Consider the following 21,473-nt stretch of genomic DNA (forward strand, 5'->3'; position numbering starts at 1 on the left):
CACTTCATTTTGGAGTTTTGCGGTATTTTGCCGTGAAAAATGGACTTCTTCATTGGAGATGCCCTAAAATAGATGAATATAATTTTATAAAGCCAGCAATTATTGCTTTATTAATTTATAACTTACCTTACCCGTCAATAATACCAAGACAAAAATATAATTAGATAAAAAATAAGATTAATCATAATATATTTAAATTTTAAAATTCAATTTTATAATTAAAATTTTAATCAGTTTTAATTATATTTATTTAACATAATTTATAAGTTTTAAATTTTACTCTAATTAAAATTTAATCAAGTGATAATGATGTTTTTATATTATGTGAGATCATTGACAGGCTATTATCACATAATTTGAGGATATATATGTGAATAACATTAAATAATTAAGATTAAGATAAGTTTATTAAATATCCAAATATTTCAAAGAATTAGAATTAGCTAGAATTAATACAACACAGAACAAAGGCTATGGTGCACTTCTAAATGTGCAGTAATACGTTCTTCTTGTCTGGACTCCGCACAAAATAATTTCTCCACCAGAAGATGCTTAGCCTAAAGCTTAATAATGTTAAATCGGTCATCTCGAGTCAAAACTATATCTCCTTATCATATGAGGCACAATCATTCAGTTTAAAATATCATTTTTTTCTTACTTTTGAAGAGTCACTCTCGAGAAATTATTTTGTATAATCATTGGACACCGTTCGGAGGTAAATTAGGATGAGCCATGTCATTTTTTAATTGTGTACCAGATGACATGACACATCCTGATTTATCTTCGGACCGTTCGATAACCGCACAGAATAATTTCTTCGCTCGCCCACACCTAGCTAAGATTGGTGAGTTCTTCAATGAGTCAACATACTCATCTACAAGGAAAGAATAAGAAATTAGTATTTCCACATACATATCTGAACTAAAAGTTGCATCCATTTTTTTATTTGGAAATAATAAGAAATAGATCCCACTGCAAGGAAAGAATCTAGCAATGTATTGAAAATATTATTCAAAACTTTTAAACAAATTTTGTTGCTCCTTGCTATCTCTCTTCAGAATGAAAGCAAGCTTGAAATAACAATTCTTTATTAGGGGTGTCATTATTTGACACGGCCTAAAAATTTGATCTAAAAATTTCGGGTTAGGGTCAACCCATTTGAGAAACGGGTCTGATTCGGGTTCAAGTTTTTGACCAGTTTACAAAATCAAGTTGGGTATGAGTTGACCCAGAAACCCGAAATCAACCTGGTTTGACCCGGACCGATCGTTTCCTGTTCTGTGTCCATCCCATTGTGTCAATCAAGTCTAACTGTCTAAAGAGATGTTGCGTCAGCTCCGCCATTCGTGCCAAGCCGAATAGCCAATAATGTCGCATCCGCCATCTGTGTCAGTCTCATCCGCCGTCCCGCAAGCCGTTTATTGTCCTGTCCGTTCGATTGATCGGAAGTAGCGACGGGAGCTTGACAGCTCACTATCTTCGCACACTTATTCTTCCCTTTAGAGAGCTTCAACAAAATCCCGTAAAATCCATGTTGGCTGGAGTCAACTCGGAAATCCGACATGTCGAGTACCAGTTGAACAAATCGATCCATTTGCAAATAATGGTTCGGGTTCGGGTCAACCCAAATAGGGTTGGGTCAGTTTTGAATTCGACCCGATCCCAACAGGCAACCTGAAGTTGACACCCATAGTATTGTCCAAACTGGAAGATTATAAGTATTAAGAGTTATTTATGTTTTCAATTGACAGGATGTTTTCGGGTGTTGCTCTGCTAGGGTTGTCCCTCCATGGCGATTTTTACTGTTGTGAGCGCTCTCGTCTCCGGTCAGGGAAGTGTTTTTTTGCTCCTTTTTGTACTTTTTTATTATATTTCTCTACTTTTTCGTATCTTTGCTTTGTGATTGCTGGTTCGCGTTTGGTTGATGACGATTTTCTTGAGGGTAAATCTTCTAAGTCTTTTCGTGAGGTGCTTTCCGGTAACCCTAGCTTCCCCCTTTCCTGATTTGAAAATCTCTTCCCATCGGGGGATACCTTCTCTGTGGATTTCTAAGGCTGAGATTCATGCACTTGCTCAACCATTTAATTTTGCCTTGGCTGGAAAATTTCCTTCTCACTGGCCTTGATGCTATTCGTAAGTTCTTTTTTAATCTTAAGCTGAACGATGAAGTCACTGTTACTGTGCTTAATTCGAAGAATGTTCTCATCAAACTTGCGAATGATTTGAATTATTGCCGCATCGTTCATATTTCATTAGCAATTGCTACATGCGTTTAATCAAATGGTCTCCGTCGTTTGATGTGAATGTGGAATCTTTTATTATCCCAATCTGGTTGTCTTTCCCGAATCTGTGACCTCATTTGTTCTCCCCGAGAATCCTTCAGGGGATTGGCTCCATTTTTGGCCGCCCCCTTAAAATTGATCATGCTACTATCATGGTTCTAGACCCTCTGTTGCTCGTGTGTTGGTCAAGTTAGATGTTTCTAAAAAGTTTTCAAACAATGTGTGGATTAGGCCGGAGAATCTGGGGTATGTCCAGTCGGTTATCTTTGAGGACGTCCCATTTTACTGTGATCATTGTAGCTCTTTAGGTCATTCCAAAGCAGAATGTTTATTCCTGCCCCCAAACTTGGCCAAAGCTTCTTATTCTCATTTGGTTAATGCTTCTGACCCGGTTGACAATGTTGTTCTGGTTATTGGGGTGGACCAGGGGGCGAACCTGGGGGGTGTGTCTCCTATCTCCTTGGGGGTTGTTGCTCATGTGGGTATTGCGGTTGATGTTGGCTCACCCGTTAATTGTATTGAGGCTGTGTTGCCTAATTCCCCTACTCCTATTGAGGTTTCTGTGAACCCTGATGTCTTTGTGAACCCTGTTGTGTTGGTGCCTGAGGTGCAGGGACTGGGTTGTGATGTTGGTAATTTTGAGGAAGATGTTGCTGTTTCGATTTCTGTTAATGGGTTTGGGTCTCTGGTGCCGGATTCTCCTAACCATGTGCTTGTTATTTCGTTGAACAAGAAGATTTATATTGTTGAGGTTGGTGTTGACGGGTATAATTTGAAGGTTTCAGTGGATAAGGTGGCTGGGGTTTTACCTTCTATTCATGTTTCACTCCCCGAGAATCCTTCAGGGGCTTGGCTCCATTTTTGGCCGCCCCTTAAAATTGATCATGCTACTATCATGATTCTAGATCCTCTGTTGCTCGTGTGTTGGTCGAATTAGACGTTTCTAAAAAGTTTTCAAACAATGTGTGGATTGGGCCGGAGAATCTGGGGTATGTCCAGTCTGTTATCTTTGAGGACATCCCATTTTACTGTGATCATTGTAGCTCTTTAGGTCATTCCAAAGCGGAATGTTTATTCCTGCCCCCAAACTTGGCCAAAGCTTCTTGTTCTCATTTGGTTAATGCTTCTGACCCGGTTGACAATGTTGTTCCGGTTATTGGGGTGGACCAGGGGGTGAACCTGGGGTGTGTGTCTCCTATCTCCTTGGGGTTTGTTGGTCATGTGGGTATTGCGGCTAATGTTGGTTCACCCGTTAATTGTATTGAGGCTGTGTTGCCTAATTCCCCTACTCCTATTGAGGTTTCTGTGAACCCCGATGTCTTTGTGAACCCTGTTGTGTTGGTGCCTGAGGTTCAAGGACTGGGTTGTGATGTTGGTAATTTTGAGGAAGATGATGCTGTTTCGATTTATGTTAATGGGTTTGGGTCTCTGGTGCCGGATTCTCCTAACCATGTGCTTGTTATTTCGTTGAACAAGAAGATTTATATTGTTGAGGTTGGTGTTGACGGGTATAATTTGAAGGTTTCAGTGGATAAGGTGGCTGGGGTTTTACCTTCTATTCATGTTTCACGTGCTTGTGCTAGTGCTAATGGTCTTTTGGGTTGTGCTGTTAATGAGCGTTCTGTGTTGTCTGTGGGGGATGTTGTGTCAGCTCCATGTCTTTTAAATGCTAATGAGATGCATTGTGTGGCTGTGGAGGATTCTGTTGACTCTGGCATGGTTACACCTTTGGGTGTGGTGCCAGAGGGACCTGGTTTTGATCATAAGCGTATTTCTCCAATTATGCCTTCTATAATAGGTCATTTTTTTGAGGTCCCTGTTAATTTTGTTTCACCTAAGGCACAGTTGGGTGTCAATTCAGGGGAGGATGTTAGGATTCAACTTGATTGGCTGCAGTGTTCATCTGATTCGTCTTCAGAAGTTAGTGGGGAGGATGAACCTGTGGCTATTTTTCCCATAAAGAATGATAGGCCAGTGGTTTCAATTTCCTCTCCCTCTCGTGGGAGGGGTAAACGTGGGCGGAAATAATTTGTGGGTTGGTGCTGATGTTCTCGGTTGTCTTTGCTGCCTTTCGTTGATGGTTGGTTTTTGCATTTGTTGGCTTTTACTTATTACCTTTTCACTGAAGCCTCGATTTGGTTTTAATTCTAGCCGTTTGAGTTGCTGGGCAATGATGTGGCTGGGGCTCACTCCTCCGTAGCCAAGGCTCATGGCAACTTTTAATGTTGCTTTCTTGCTCAGTTGGGTTGGTTGCTTCGTGTTCTCTAGTTTCTGCTCCAAATTGAATGGTTTGTGACTGGCTACGGTGTGGTTCGTAGCCTCGACCAATTTCTGAGCTCGATGGATTGTAACTCTTTTTTTTTTTTTTCTTTTTTTATTTTTTTTTGTTCCTTCGTTATTATGATCCTTGTACTCCTTTATTATTTTTAATAAAGTTTATGTTTTTTGTTTAAACAAAAAAAAGTATTAAGAGTTATTAAAAAAAAGGTATTAATAGTTCTAAAAAATAATTAAAAAAGAAACCAACAACTTAAAATGTTAATTTCAGTGGGGTTTATATTATTAAGTGGTAATTAACAACGTAAAATTTGGACAAAATAACTGAAGTATTTTTTGATCATTAGGCTGAACTAATGGGGAACGAACCCCAATTAATATCAATATCATTGATCTTAATTTTAGCATTCTATGAAGTTTGCGTGATGATCCGAGCATAATATATTAAAAATTTTTACTCCGAATTTTTTGTAATTGCTTAAAACTAACTATACAAGTTCCATTGAATTCTGAAAGTGTCAAAATTGAGTCTGAAATATTAAAATATGAATATTGGGACACCAAAAACATCTGAATCAAACTGTGCGGGTGAAAAATCGGGCTCTGACACACATAGGCAGCCGAATCAGTTTGGGACCGACCAGCGCTTGCGCATGCTTGGCGCAAATTACAACGACTTCCCCCTTTTTTAGAATTTTTAATTAAAACTTAATTAATTATTTCTTTTTTAAATTTTTGTTCAAATATAGAAAAAATCCGAAATAATTTGGAAAACATTTTTAGAAAAAATTCATAAAATTTTATTGAAAGGAAATAATTAATTATAAATGCATCTATTTATTTTAATTTAATATTTTCTTTTTTATTTAATTTTAAAAAGGGGAACTTTAATTTTGTTCTAAAATAATCCAAAAAAGTTCATGAATTTTTTTTCCAAAGTTATCCCCTTATGGATCTATAAATACCCCACTTTGGGTGGGGGAAAAGACACGGCCCTCTTATGCAAGAGTTGAATACCGTCAATCTCTGATAAATGCTCGGTTCTCATATGTGGATTCCAGTTCTTTCATGTAAAAGGAGAGAGCAACTGGCTCACAAAAGCATAAAGACCGTCAATCTCTAGTAAATATTCGACCCTCTTATGTAGGCAATCATGGGCATATGTTGACAGTGGTAATAGGAGGGTGTTCTGATAATGATTGTCAGACAATGGGCCAATGATGGTTGTCTTTGCCCGTCACGAGGTAAAGAGGTGAAGGTGGTTGTGAGGCAAAGGGTCAATAGTGGCAATTAGAGCCAATTAGTGAGATGAATCCAATGACATCAAAATCGGTCCAATCTGAGCCCAAACGGGCTTAAATCAAAGGCTTAAAACATATTTAGAAGCTCTAAAGCATTAATTGGATGACCAATTTATATTCAAATATGGCTTTCTTAAAACCAAATCAAGCGGCTCGACAAGACAAATTCAACGAGCCTAGGATTACATAATTGTGATATCATGAAGACACTTAAATGCTAAATAAATACTCCATGATCGAGGGAATTACTATGGGCCGTCTGATGGAGTACTCTAAATTTGCTCCAAATCTCCTCCATATTCACAGAGCATGCCACTCTCAAAGAGACTTGTGTAAGTGATTCCATATTTGAAACAAATAATTTAAACATTCATCTTAATTAATAGGTATATTTTGTGTTAAGAATTTTAATAAAACTAAAAACCCTTTGGATTGAGCTTGCTTCTATTACTAATATGTATCGACGTACAATAAGGCTAATCTTTGTTCAAAGTAGCTTTTGCTGCTGTATTTTACAAATTGCTAGTATAATTTTATTTGGCTACTGCTTTCTAAAACTTAGTTTTTGAGACTCAAATTTGCTGTGTACAGTAGCTATAAAAAGTTAATAATGAACTAAAAAAAATTATAATATCATTAACAACTTTACAAATTTATTTTATTCATAATAATTTACAATCACATTTATAAAAAAAATTATAATCATCTCAAAAAGACTTTAAAATTTATTTTACATATTTCAAAAATACATTTTAAATTTTAGATCTTAAATCCATCCCATTTCAATCAAATAAATATTGGAATATACTCTAAAAATAGAATATTCTTCCAATAGTAAAATTCAATAATTTTTCAATACTTATAGTGAGACAAATTGTTAACCTTAGTCTACTTTCATTTATGATGCCATTCTCTCATTGTCAATGATTAATTGGTGGCATAACTGTAATTAAGCTTTTTTCCTTACAACAAAAGAGTCATTTCACTTTAGACCGTGAGGACCTGAGGTAGGCTCTGTTCCATATCAACGTGACACATTGTCATCTAATATGTTATATAAGAAACTATGAAGCCTCCATGAATCAATGCTTCTCCATTTACAAAGTCAACATTTATAGAAAATTTAAATATAAAAAATTGAAAAATAAAAATAAAAATAAAAATGTTGCTCAAATAAATAAGGAAAATTATATAGAGTAGGCGGGGTTTGAGTCCGACCCGTATCCAATTAATTTGAATCCCAATAAGAGGCACATCCAGCCTTAATTTTCGGGGGGATCAATAAGAATCTGTAGCAAGTTTTATCTCTCTGTCACTCTGATACCGTGAAGGTGAAAATTTCCCTATTTTCCTCGACATTTTATATAATGACCATTATGCACTATTGTAGTTGCATAATTGCTCGCACTATTTGAGCAAATTTTGAATTCGGACAAACTTATAAGTAAAAATGTAGAGTTCTTTTTCATAAATATCCTTGCAACCAAAATTTATTTTGAGGGCACTGACTCTCAACCCTTATTTATTCATTGTTGTATGCTTCACAGATATGTCGAGGATTCAAGTGGGCAGCACCCCTGGTGGGGTTCGACCTAACAAAAATATCTCTACACAATGTGTTTAAATATACTATAGAATTTGTCTAAAGACTATAATATTTTAAAATTTTTAGGGGAGGAAGACAATTGCTTAAAAATCTTTATAATAAAGACTAAAAAATACATGCAGAGGACAAATTATCTAAAGAATCATATAATAATGAATTTTTTTATTTTATCAGGAGGGCAATTGCCCTCCGGGCTTAAGGTGATCTGCGCATGAATCCGATCTGTTTAATAAATTGGTCAGAAAAATTAATCCGAACTAAATCAGCTAGCAATCTAAATGACCCGAATCTAACACGCTTTGTCAATTTATTTAGAATTTATTAACTATATATTTAGAATAATTGATAAAATTTAAGAAAATTATATCTATAAATAAAAACATATTAAATAGATTTTTTTTATATAAAAAATAAATAAGAAGATTACCTATTTAATATATAAATAAAAACATTTAATTTAAATCCGAAGCATTTTTAAACGGGCCAATTTGAATTCAGAGTTTGCGCAAATAGTGCGAGCAGTTAAGCAACTACAATAGTGCATAATGGTCATTATATATTTATAGCAAAATAAGACTGCAGTAGATTAAAGTGTTGAGGAAAATAGGGAAATTTTCACCTTCACGGTATCAGAGAGAGAGAGAGAAAGCTTGCTACAGAGGGAACCTCCATTAAAGAAAGAGAAAGGAAGAAAGAGAAAGGAAGAAAGAGAAACCCTAACGAGGTTAGTTGGCTTGCTCTGCATCTGTCTGGTCCTTCAATCTCCGTTCATCTTGATCTGTGTCATTCTGTTGCTTGGTTCCTTCTTTACCAACTATTTTGGGATTCGCTGGAATGTAAGGATTGCACGGTTGGTAATGTAGCTGCTGGATTAGATTCCTAACTGCGGTAAAATTCAAACATTTTGAATTGGCCTTGGTGAGTGCTTCAATCAATTGGAAGCAGCGGGTTAACTGCAATTCGGCGAGGAATGGTGAAACCCTAGCTGAATCCTTCGAGATCGGAGGGAGCGAAGTGCGGGGAAGGTGAGAAGCAGTCTTCTTGGTGCTTTTTGTGTAGGGAATTGGTAATTGGAATTGAATGTGCTTAATGTCTGTTCTGGTATGAATTCAACGGGTCGCATTTTGTGTTGGCATGGAATTTTCATGAAAAATATGTTATTTTCTTACGTTTTTGCTTAAATTTCTCATTCACCGGGTTTCCTTGGATTGTCGCATTTTATCTAAGAATTTGTTTGATGTGCATTCACTATTTGTTTTCTTGTTTTTCCTATCACCATGTAACTGTAAAATTGTTTATGTTGCTCTTCAGGATGAGGAGCAAAGGGGAATTTGTCCTGTGCAGTTAGTTTGAGAGCAGTAATTTGGCCATTGGTATTTTTAGTTTATTTCCAGCACTAAAGTGGTGTATGCAGATATGATAAGGCTTGGATCTATGTAGAAGGAAGAAGGTTGTGGTAAAATATGCCTCCTTTACCAGCGCTAAGGTTCTCACCTGGTAGGGAGCGCATGACAGAAAATAGTCACAAGAGGGGCCAAAGTTTTGAGAGTGGGTTGACTCTTAAAGCAAAGGATGATGACCTTGTGCTATTCAATGAAGTGCAAAACCAAGAGAGAGATAACTTCCTTCTTCATACAACTGATGATTTTGAGGACTCTCTTTGTAATGTCCTATTTGACTTTTTTTTCTTTGAGTTGCTGATTGCAACGCTTATTTGGTTTATTCTTAACAGTGCCAATTTCTTAAATGCTTTCCTTTTGTTTATTATCACTTCTCATCAGCAAAGTTGAAGGACTTCTCAGATTTTGGCATTAACAACCCGTCAAGAGGAAAAAGCAGTGATTTGCTGAATGTGGAAGATGAAAAAAATGACTATGATTGGTAAGTTGTTCTCATGTGGCATGATTTTTACTATTCACATTAAATATGGTTGCTAAGGGGAACTAGTTATACCATAACTTTTAAATCTTAATAGTTGGCCGAGTTTAACTTAAGCCCTGGGGTTTAGCATAAATAGTGGCACAAAGTTTTCCCTTAAAACTTTAGTATTGTTTCCCTTTTTCCTCAATTTTTTTGTCACTCTATTTGGGATGGTAGTCAAATCATTTAATGCTTTCAACATTATTTGATGGCAATGTATTTTCCATATTCACAACAGGCTATTAACCCCTCCTGAAACACCTCTTTTTCCAACATTGGATGATGATGATCCTCAACCTGTTAATCCAGCACCTGGAGGCAGACAGAGAAGCCAACCTATTCCAATCTCAAGATCATTGGTAAGTTGGTATCTTAGTTCCATTTATCTCTTTAATCTTTAAGTAAACGGGAAACATGTACCGTATTTCCTTAAGCGGGGCGTTCTCATTAGTTTTTTTGTAATTGCAGACTGATAAGAATTACCAGACAACTCGAACTAGCTATAGTCCACAGAGATTAAGCCCATCTCCTCGATCTATTGGTGCTTCCACACAAATGAAAGGGAGATCATCTTCAGCTCCACAATCTAGTCCTCCTCCTGTCATTCGGTCTACAACTCCTACTAGAAGGTCCTGTACTCCTCCAAATAAACCATCATCCACACCTATTCCCAGGTCTTCAACTCCTACATTGCAAAGGGCAAGCACCAGTTCTAGCTTTCAGGCATCAAACTATGGAGGAAGAAGACCATCTCCAGTTAAGGCAAGTCGTGGGAGTTCTGCTTCACCAAAATCACAGGGGTGGCAAATGATCCTCCCTGGTTTTAACTCAGAGGCACCTCCAAATCTGCGAACTTCATTATCAGATAGACCAGTTTCACATGTGAGAGGTTCTTCTCCCGCATCTAGAAATGGGAGGGAATTATCAATGAAGCTCGCAGGGAAAATGATGTCTCCAACTAGTTCAAGAAGTATCAGTTCATCATACAATCAAGAACGAGACCACTTTAGTTCCTGTAGTAAGGGCTCTATGTCATATTCTGGTGATGATGATGAGGAATCTCTGCAGTCTATAACAGTTGGAATTTCTAGAAGTGTCCCTCCTAGAAAAGATGGATTTTTGACAAACAACAAAGCCATGCCATTCTCTAGAAAGCCATCTAGAACGGTTCCCAAAAGGTCTTTCGATTCAGCTCCTAGATTGATGGTATGATCCTTTTCTTTTATGAAATTTGATTGTCATGGGCTAACAATACCTGTAAATGAAGTTTTACAAAATCATCTGCAGTTTCCTGCTGATTTAGTTTCTAGTATTTAAACCTCTTCAACGAAGGTTTTTATTATCCTTAACCCTTAAGGGGCAATATGTCATAAATTGGATGCCATTATTGAATGTGATTGACTGGACAATTAATTTTTTAATACAAACCTATGAGGACTACCTATCTTTCACGTTTAGGATATTCCGTTTAGTATTGTTTATGTGGTATTGTTCATTTATCACTAAGAAGAGTGAAATCATTCCATTTGAAAAATTGTACTGATGTTGCTTATATATGTTGTTATAGCAAACAGTCACGAGATGTTTGCCTTCAGCATTCCGTTTTATAATGCTTATACTATTTTTACTGACAATTGCTTATAATTGGAATGTTGTAATTACTTTCAGTGATATGCTTGTAATATTAACTCACGGGCTGTTCTTCATTTGCAATTTTGTTAAAAACTGAAAGTCTTATGGTGCTTGAAGGTCTACTTATGAAAATAGTTTGTTTCTTAATACATCTAGTCTGCATGTTGCACCAATTGTTGCCTGCCTACTGGAAGAATAATGGAAATCCTTTTTTTGGAAACATCAACAGAGGTAATTTCAAAGTCAAGCATTCAAACTTGATAAACCTTTGCCCATTGCGTATCCACAAGCATAATTTGAGATTTAGATTTATCGAAAATTAGTTAGTGTCAGTTTGGTGAATAGAATTAGTAGGTTCTTACTTTCTGAAAGGAACTTCAAATTTAAAAGCTCAAATTCTAATTTTTTAGCTGTCCTGATCACGTTAACAGTAATTTATTAGCCTTTATGCTGGTTGTTGTAATAAAGAATTTAGGGTAAAAACCGTAACATACTCTAACAATTATCCTACTTTATCACACTTTACAGTTTGACCGCTGACATTTAAAAAATGCAAACAATCATATATTTTTTTTATTTTGATGACAATTTGATCGTTTCTCATAGAAATATCAAATATGCAATAATAGAACGTGTCATGTTAACTTTCTATGAAACATCTGAAGGTAAAATAGCCATTCAGCTAAAAACATCATTATGCTTCAGATAGAAAATGCCATGCGAATTACAAGCTATGGTTCAACTGATAGTTTTATTATTTCATTGCATGCATGAAATTTAACTTATTTTAGAATTTTTAATGAAAAATGATCAAAATGTTGTCAAAGAGAAAACATAAATATTTTTTGTCATTTTCTGAGAGTAGAATAAAGTTGGATGTTTTTTACAGTACTTTACCCAATAAGTTATTTCCTATGTAAATGGGGGAGACGTTTTTATTCATTGTCCTACAATTAAGAGCTTCTGAAGGTATGAATCACCATTTTATATAAACCTCTATCCATGTTGTATGAACCAATGTTCTGTGATACAAAGTAAAATGACGTAGTTGAAGGGAGGACATTTTTCTTTACCCTCATGTTCCACAAATTACCATCTTGTCCTAAGAAATGGCAGTATTTCTTATTATTTCTGATTTTTATGGTGATTTTAATTATAGATTAGGATCTCTTTCTTACATTTTCTTTTAACACGTCCCATCACATAGCATTCATTTTTCTTTAAGGACTCTAGCTGGATACTTGTTTATGTACTGATTCTCCCGAGTCTACTTAAATGGAGCTTCTAACATGCAAAATGAATACGCATGTGTCTTCTTGGAGATTTTATAAGCCAGTTGATTTACAAGAATTTCTTCTGACCAAAAATGAAATTATAAGATGATGTGGGTGCTCTTTGGAAGTTATATGGTAATGACATGAATCAGATTTATACAAGCAAGTGTTGCTTAACAAAATTGGAATAACATTGGGGTGCATTCTATTTTTTATGTCTTTTGGGGTGGCGTTTGTCTTCGAATAGGCATGAAACAAAATGGGAATAAAATTTGGTTCAATTTTATTTCTTTTCTTTTGGGATGGCGTTTTTCTTAGAATAGACATGGAACTTAAAGAAAGGTATAAGTTAAAGTGCGCAATTGTATGTTTTTTAAAGGCTTATGCTATCTTTTATGCCCATACTAAAATGTCAATTTGATGCCAGCTTGTGCAGCTGGTTTGCTTTTAAGTTTAGCTGTTTTGGTTTCTCAAGTTTTAATTATCTTTACTAATAATATCTAATAATTTAAGAACTTTATTATGCACTTTTTTCGAACCTTCGACAGTTCTAGGGAGAGGAGGGATGGGGGGGCCAAAAAATCATGTCCTTCAATATTTATGATTGGTACTTGTAGCTCTCAAAATTGGAATGTTTAGCATACTATATGGCTGTTCTATGATTAATTTTAAGCATAAACCTATAATCTTTATTTTTGTCAAGCTAGTAAAAGTTGGACATTCTTTTTTCTGTTATTTAATAACTATTCATGTCATGATTGGATGGTTGAAGTGGTTGATTGCATTGGGCCTATGTGTGATAGAAATTACCCCTCAAACATAATGGAAAATTTTATAAGATGGCGTTGAGACTTGCAATGTTTTATGACGCAGAATGTTGGCCATTAAAAGAGAAGCATAAAATTAAGTTGTGTTGTGGAGATGAGGATGCTCAGGTGGATGAGTCATTTTATGCTTAGAGATAGAATTCGAAATGAGTATATACGTGAAAAGGTTGGAGTAGCTTTAGTGGTAGATAGATTAGAGAGAGTTGCCTTAGATTGTTTGGTCATATAAATCGTCGACTTTCCGATTACCCGATTAGGAGAGTAGATGTATTAGGTCCAGCCAATGCTAAGCAAGGCAGAGGTAGACCTAAAAAAACTTGGTTAGAAAATATTAGAAGTGACAATGGAGAAAAAAGATTCATTTAGCTGACCCCATGCAGTGGGATAAAGACTTGATATTGTTGTTGTTGTCGTCGTCGTCGTTATTTTATAACTATTATTATAAGCACCTAAGGGAAATATGAAAAAATAGTGCTGAATCCTTATATATTTTCTAAGACTTTTGTTTTGATGAGAAAAGATAATAAAAAGATTTACTTTAAGCTTTTTTTTTTTAGCATACACTTTTGATTCATGGTTATCAAAATATTATGCTCTTGGTTAATCCAAATTTACTCTAGCCATAAAAGAATCATGATATGATATCCTTAGGTCACTACAAACTTATCATTTTTCAGTCACCTAGAAACCATAATAAGAGAGAGAAATGTTACATATTGTGTTGATTCTTGATTCTATTATATTTGGATCATTTTAAATAACAATTATTTGAGTCCTACATCAACTAAATTTCAAGCATTCATTTTCTTTCAAATTAGATGATCCCAATTAGTTGAGATATGATTAATGGTGAGCATGATGAAGATGCAAAATAAACTAATATTTTTAACACTTTGATACAACACTCAACATTAATAAATGGAGAATGTGAATTTATAATGGATACCTTATTTTGTTGGGATAAGGCTAATGATGATAATGATCTTTGTAGAAAGTAGGAGATATTGCAGGCAATAGAGTAAAAGACATATATAAAATTGTATTTCCCTCTTAGGCGTTTGGTTGATTCCTCGACCAGTGAAGGAATTAATACCTGAAAATTATTGGTCACCATGGAAATTGTCATGAACAATTAGAAAAAACTATTGAAGTTTATGATGAGAAATAAAAAATTATAATTAAAAAGTTTTTATTATATTTTCTTGAAATTTTAAATGCGAAGGGAAGAGGGTAAGAGTAAGTGATTTTGTTTTTGAATTGTATTCCGTTGTTTTTTGTATGAAAAAAATGAATAAGAAGCTTTACATAAATAGATGGAGGAATAATACCTTGGAAAGAAACAAATATAAAAGCCAGTCTTTAGTTTTGGAATTCATAATTAGTTATACAATAGAAATGGAATACCCTTTTTCACATATTGTTGGATTGTAATAGATTGAAAGATGTTGTCCATTGATTGATGGATTACTAAAGATGGAAAGGTATTGGCCTCGAATTCATGATTACTGCCTCTCAATTTAGATTGTATATATTGATATGCCGAACTTATTGAGTAGTTTATCAAAACTCTTTCTGAGTAAAGCCTTGGTGAGGATATCTACAATTTGAGAGTTTGTTGTAACTTATTTAGTTGGGATAATCCATTTTCCATTTTTTTGAGATGAATTGTTAGTTCATCTTAATTTTTTGCAATACTTATGGCAGTATGTTGTCATAGTTTAATTTTAGATTTTATTTGATAGTTTTGTTTTTCTAACAATATTTTTAACCATATTCTTTCATAAACACTAAGTGTCACTACCATGCATTCTGTTTCAACATTACTTCTTTAGACCATAGATTTGTTTTTTTGTCTTGATGTAACTAAGTTTCCTCATATCTAAGTACAATAATATGCATCTCCAGCACAACCAACATTTATAAAAATTTTGGTTTCCTCATTGCATGGCTTTTTACATAGCATGCCTTTTCTTGATGTCATCTTGAGGCACCTTAAAATGCAGGTAAATGTTTTCATTTGGTTTTTAATTGGGTTGTTCATGTATTGGCCTACAACACTACATTAGACGAGTTTTCCCACAAGGGTTTGATACCTTCCTTTGTCAACAAACTTGTTAATAGCAGTGATCCCAATTTTCTTTGTTAAGTCCAGTGGAGTTTCTGCAGGCTTACATGCAAGCATTATTGTTTCTTGAAGTAGATCAAAAATATAATTTCTTTGGTAAAATCAATACCTTATTTTGATCGTGCAACTTTCATGCCATGAAAATATTTTAGATTTTCCTGTTTGTTTATCTCTAAATTTCTAGCTAGAAAAGTATTTATTATATGTTCTTTGAAGTTACTTGTCAATATAATATTTTTGCATAAATTATCAGAAATGCTTTTTTTCCCCTTTAGGTGAGTGCTTGATAAAGTGGATGTGATTAGCTTAGCACTAAATGTACTTGCACTTTCTATAGATTTGACGAATCAACCAATCTACCATGGTGGGATTGTTTGAGGCCATATAGAATTTTTATAAGTCTACATGCCTTATTGGTGTTTTTCTAGATTTTTTTTATTCCGACTGGGATCTCCATGTATACTTCCTTTTTAAGGTCCCATTAAGGAAAAAATTCTTAGTTTCTACTTGATGTAATTACTAGTCCAAATTTTCCATCAGAGAGTGCAAACCTTGAATTTTGTTGCGTTTGGTAATGGGAAAGAAAATCACTTGATAGTCAATATCATATGATTTGGCGTACTCTTTTGCAATAAATCAGACTTTAGATTTTTCTGTGCTACCATCTGCTTTATATATGATTGTAAAGATTCATTTGCATTCAACTAATTTTTTTCTTGGTGGAAGTTTAGAAACTTCCGACTTTAAATTCCATTCTAAAATATGGATTTCTTCTATTACAACTTTCTTCTATTCAAGATTTTAGGAGCTTCATGAACATTATTTGGAAATTATATTTTACAAGATACATGTAGCATACAATTCAGGTGAAAGCCCTTCATATGTTACGGAATAAAAACTTAGCTGTTTGGCCCATGACCTCATCCCTATCCTTAAGGCAACACGACAATGGAGTTCAATATTATTATCAATGGATTTATTCTCAACTATTTGTACTTCATTGGTCTTTAAACTAGGTTCAAGTTATTGGTTGTAATTGGGATATGCTGATTGCTCCCCATGAGAAATGTTCATTCTCCATCGGTTTGATGAAAAAGTATGGTGGATGACTAAATAAGTTCCAACCCTATATTTCTTATTATTTCCCTCTGAATTTCAGGTTTGGAGTAGTAAGGCTAGTGTTTAAGGAAGACCACACTGATGGAATTGTAAATTGTTTTAGTAATATGGGAACAACATTTATACCTTTTTTTTAATTCGGGAATATCGATTAAAAATTCTCTTTATAGATTAATGATTTAATTTGCTTTGGTATTGAGAATGCATGTGAATACAAACTGAACATCTAACTATTTTTGGGGAACATAAATGATTTTTGTATTGGGAAATGAATAGTTTGAAGGGTTTGACCATGACTTTGAAATTTAAGTATTTTTTAGTGCATTCTATTAATGCGATATGTAACTATTAGAACAACTGTTCTTCTCCTTGACGATATTAAGGAATATTTGGAGAAAATATTCTCTAATATTTTTTAACTTGCCTTTTAGCAGCCTTAATTGAGGGATGTCAACACAGGAGCTTTGGTAGATAATCCCTTAATATAAGAGAGTTTTTTAAGATCAATGTATTATTTGACATTATCAGTTTTCAAGTTTTGATTTTGGATTGAAATTGAGCGTGAATCATTGTGTTTACTAAAATGTTTAATTATGCTTCTGACTTATTTAATTAAGAAAACCCAAGTTTGGCATGTACGTCGTCAGTTAAGGAAATAAACCATCTAGGTGTAGAGTTATTTTTACTCTAGATAGTCCCTATGATCACTATGGACTAAACTATAATGTTTGGAAGGTTTGTAGGTTTGACTGTGATAAGAATTACCAATATGTTTAGCTAGATTATAAATTTCACCCTAAAAGTTCTTTGAAATTTTAAGAATCACTTCTTCAAGATTAAGTAAAGTTTGAACATCCTAGGTGATATAGCCTTGGAGCTAGACATTATTTTTATTATTTGAAGTGTAATTAAAATTTGAAGTGGGAATTTTGGTGGATGCACAACTCATTTCACCCGTATCTTATTTAAAGGATCATTCTTTAGAAGGTAGAGTCATGAACAAATTTAGTTCAAGTATTTAAACCCAAAAAGATTAAAATTGGAATTAACAATAGAATTTTTGTCTTGAGTGAATTTGCTGATTGATAATAATTTGCAACTTAGGTTCAACACTGTAAACACAATCATATGATAGGACGTGACTTATTTGTCCATGTTTTTTAGTGACTTATGTAATTAGAACACTCGAATTTTTATTGCATGATTTTTTCTGATGTCTTATAATTTGGCACTTCCATGTCTAACTTTGAAGTAGTAGTTTTCTTCCTGGTTGTTTGTAATGATGGCATTCGAGAATTTATCTTTTTGAGTAGCCAATTTTCCTTTTGTAAAATATGTAGCCAGAAAATCAATTTTTAGGCCTCTCAATAGATTTCTCATCCCAATTAATCTTGATCTTATAATGGATGAAAGCTTGAACCCAATTACTTTGAGTTGGCACAAAGCTGATATACCCACTAAATCAAACTCAAAATTTCAATAGATATATGCCCTGGGCCCCCATCTCATCTAAGCTCTAGTAATCTCTCATACTAACAAACCCACCAATCAAAATAAAATCCTTCAATTAAACTTACACGAATAAATAATCTCTGTGTGTCTTATACATGCTTCTTCAAGTCAAGTTGAAACTTTGAATAATTGATGGTCATATCATTTTCATGAGCTCTTATCGGTTGTGTAGTACCACTGAGTACCCCTAAACATTTTTTTGAAATTTGATATGACACTAGCCCTCTGCCTGCAAACTAGCTAATGTCTAACTTTGGAGGCACATTTCTGACACACCTATATTACTTGTTTTATTAGTAAGTGCTCTATCGGTAGTAATTTCAGTATATAATGAACACATATTTTCTTTATAGCATCCACAAAATCAAATGGTATGGTAGTTAATTATGCATGCTCCTTTCAAGATCATTAAAAACTATACGAAGTATATTTACATACTTTGTAAGTTTATGTTTATTGACCTATTACAAAACTGGTTTCATAGCATATCGTGTTAGCACTAAAATAAATTGATTCTCTGACACAGGCTTTCTTTTTTTAAGCTTATTTTCTAGTACCTTCTCCTATAACTTTACTGTCCAACTAATAACTTTGATTCTTCTGTATTTTCATAATTTTGAAGATCCTATTTGTTTTTGAATATTGATTCCAAAATATTTGACATGTTAATTTGTATTTTTAGGCTCAACTTAATATCTGTTATTCAAACCATTTTAATTCCTCTCATAATTCTTCAAATCTCAACATGCAGTTGAATGATAATGATTTGAGGTTAGAAAAGAAGAGGGAACCCACAATTCAACATTTTTTTATAAATGAAATGATAACTAATGTAGAATGAACAAAAATTGCTTTTCTGTACTGCAATGTGCAGCCAACTTTGGATGGTAATCTGTTTATTCTACTCATATGTAGAAAATTTTGGACTTTTTATTTCTTTTGTTAAGTTTGTTTCCCTTTCAGTCAAGAAATCAGTAGTATGTTCAAATTTTCCTTTTATGTTCATGATGATTTTTCCTCTAAAGGTCCGTTTTATTTTTTCTTGATTCATCCAGGACCAGCGCAAAACACCTCAGAGTATGTTCAGGCCACTTTTATCGAGTGTCCCTGCAACCACTTTCCGGCCCATTTTTTCCAGGAACTCTTCTCTCACAACTAGTAGTAATACAAGCTCAGAACAAGGTGTTGTTAGTGTTGCACTGGATGCGGGAGGTAGCGAGCATGAACATGTTCTACCCCCTGGATGGGAAAGGGTTGAAGACTTTGACTCCTATGAGGATGTATTTTTGTTCGATAAAATAGACGAGATTATCAGAGTTACAAATGATGAGGCATTCTCTGGACCGCAGCGGAGCCGTGATGAGAACCTTTCTGAAAACTTGAGAAAGAAATTTAATTCAAAATATATTCAGAATCCCTTGACAAGTAGTAATATTGCTTCTGAGCTAGCACAATGTGCTGACAATCAGTGTGATATTGATGGCTATCCAATTACGGCAGTTTGTTCTAATTGTGGCAAAGAGTTCAATATTGAGGATACAATTGGAAACAAAAAATTATGCGAAGAATGTGGTGAAACTAGGTTTTGCACTGCAGAAAGAGCTTTGACATATTTGCCTTTCAGTGTAAATGAAGTTCCTTCTCAGATGGACACTATGTTGGAGGCATTAAGCAAAGGAAAGCTCAATACTGGAGTACCTGACCTCCATAAAGATGATAACGGAAAAGTCAAGCTCGGTCAACATGAGATTAATATCGAGCGGGGGGCTGATTTCATTCAAAACATCTTGTCTTTGCAGTTGTTGGATCAGAACGAGTCGCAGACTTCTGATCAGCATCTGAACATCAAGAAAAATATAAATGTTACCCAAGACTGCAGAGGTAGCACTTGTCAGTCATCAAATCCTGATGTTATTCCCAGTTTAAAAGTTGGTGTTCCGGAAAGTGCTGGTATCTCGGTGCTTCTACAACAGGGATCTGCCAGTGCTAAGTGGCCCATTTTGCAAGGGAAGGCTCTCTCTGCTACAAATATTCTTTGTTCTGAGCCTTCTTATTCAAGAAATAATGTCAATGCCTTGAGAAGAAGCTTTGGACTAGATAATTGTTCCACTACTTCATCCATTGATCTGGGATTGTTGAGGCAGACAGAGACTTATGTTCAGTACCAGTTGAGCAGGAAAAGTGATGCACTTGGTATAGAAAGGGACATTGAAAGCTATGCTCAAACCATGAGCTCAGATTATGATGCTTCAACTAATTGCTGTGAATCTAGGCACTTGAGAAATAAATTTGATGAAAAAATTAGCAGTTCCACTGAATGTTTAGGTTATGATTCATCTAGAGAAATGACACTGGTTACTGAAGATTATACTAGCTCTTTGGATCAATCAAATTCACCTTCGTCAAGGCCAAAAATTTCTGAGGATTACAGATCTGTGCTTGCTGATAATTGCAGGACAGTAAGCTCCCCCGAATCACAAAATTTGAACCATCAAGGAAGTTATGATATACCTTACTCTTCAGTTGCAGATATTATGTGTGCAGAAGAATGTACTTTATCAATAAATACTGATAAAGACCCTCAAAACAATGGAATCAATGCACAAATCATAGAAAAAACAAGTGATATTAGCGTTTTATCTGAAATGGATGAAGATCACATTACGTTGAACCATACTTCTGCAAATGTTTTCTTGGATGAAGCTACCAATAGCTGTTCTATTGGGACTATTGAATCACATGATGGTTGCGTTGAGCTTGAGGATGGGCAAACTGACTGTATGCCCTTCCATAAGACACCTTCTCCAGAACACTTAAATGAGTTAACTGTGCCCCAAATATCAGAAAATGATACATCCCTTTGTTCCTCAGAATCTGTCGCCGCAGTCCTTGAAAATGGTAATATTCGATCTGTCACTAAATCTTTGGTAACCAATTAACTAATTTTTATTTCTTAGATTTTTTTTGGTTTCATACTATCAGTATTCTTTTTTCAATGCGGATCACTAAGCCATTTTTATGCCAAAATAGAGTAGTTTCCTAGCTATCCTCCACCGAAGGGCCAACTCATAATTACCTGCTAACCTGCCCTCATCTATGCACGGATACACAACTAAATTGCTTATGTTTTCAGGAAAGCACATTTACATCTCATGCTTGCCCAAATGTGCGCTTGGAATGATACGCAGATACACCCAAACATGCACATTCCTGCACAAACATGCTTGGTAATCAACGAACTGTAGAAATAAGAACATAAAACATTAATAGCAATCCAAAAAATATTTAATTATTTAAAGTAAAGTTTAATTAATATTTTAATTATATCAACTTCAAATAATTATCTTAATTATAGAAGTAATTAATCATAGTTAGTTATTGATTTGATGTGAAACTACTAGGAGTTACCTTTAGAATTAAAAAAGACAATTGAATAAAGCTTTGCTCATGAAAATTTACCACTAGCACATAAAAGAAGATTATGAATATGTAGTAATCAACTTGCTTAGGCCAAAGAAGTGCAATAGAAATTAACCAAACAATTCCTTCAAAGTTCAAGGCAAGAGTAAATGCTAAGTACACATAACATAATCCAACG

General features: G+C 34.6%; 1 protein-coding gene across 3 annotated transcripts in view; it reads left to right on the forward strand.

Annotated features, from left to right (window-relative positions):
- The first annotated feature begins 8,154 nt into the window (after positions 1 to 8,154).
- LOC110104445 overlaps positions 8,155 to 21,473 on the forward strand; it is a 33,287-nt gene continuing 19,968 nt past the window's right edge. For 2 of the 3 annotated variants that reach the window (XR_002304050.2, XM_028696273.1), the window contains exons 1-6: positions 8,161 to 8,491; positions 8,778 to 9,128; positions 9,248 to 9,347; positions 9,625 to 9,745; positions 9,855 to 10,592; positions 18,931 to 20,773. Coding sequence is in view for 2 of the 3 variants with exons in the window: in XM_028696273.1 (XP_028552106.1) it covers positions 8,930 to 9,128; positions 9,248 to 9,347; positions 9,625 to 9,745; positions 9,855 to 10,592; positions 18,931 to 20,773 (3,001 nt within the window). In the remaining variant the exon portion in view is untranslated. Of the gene's footprint in view, positions 8,492 to 8,777; positions 9,129 to 9,247; positions 9,348 to 9,624; positions 9,746 to 9,854; positions 10,593 to 18,930; positions 20,774 to 21,473 lie in introns of all 3 variants that reach the window. The other variant, XM_028696267.1, reaches the window with a different exon arrangement.

The sequence above is a fragment of the Dendrobium catenatum genome, unplaced genomic scaffold (genome assembly GCF_001605985.2).
Source record: "Dendrobium catenatum unplaced genomic scaffold, ASM160598v2 fragScaff_scaffold_80, whole genome shotgun sequence".
Lineage (NCBI taxonomy): Eukaryota > Viridiplantae > Streptophyta > Magnoliopsida > Asparagales > Orchidaceae > Dendrobium > Dendrobium catenatum.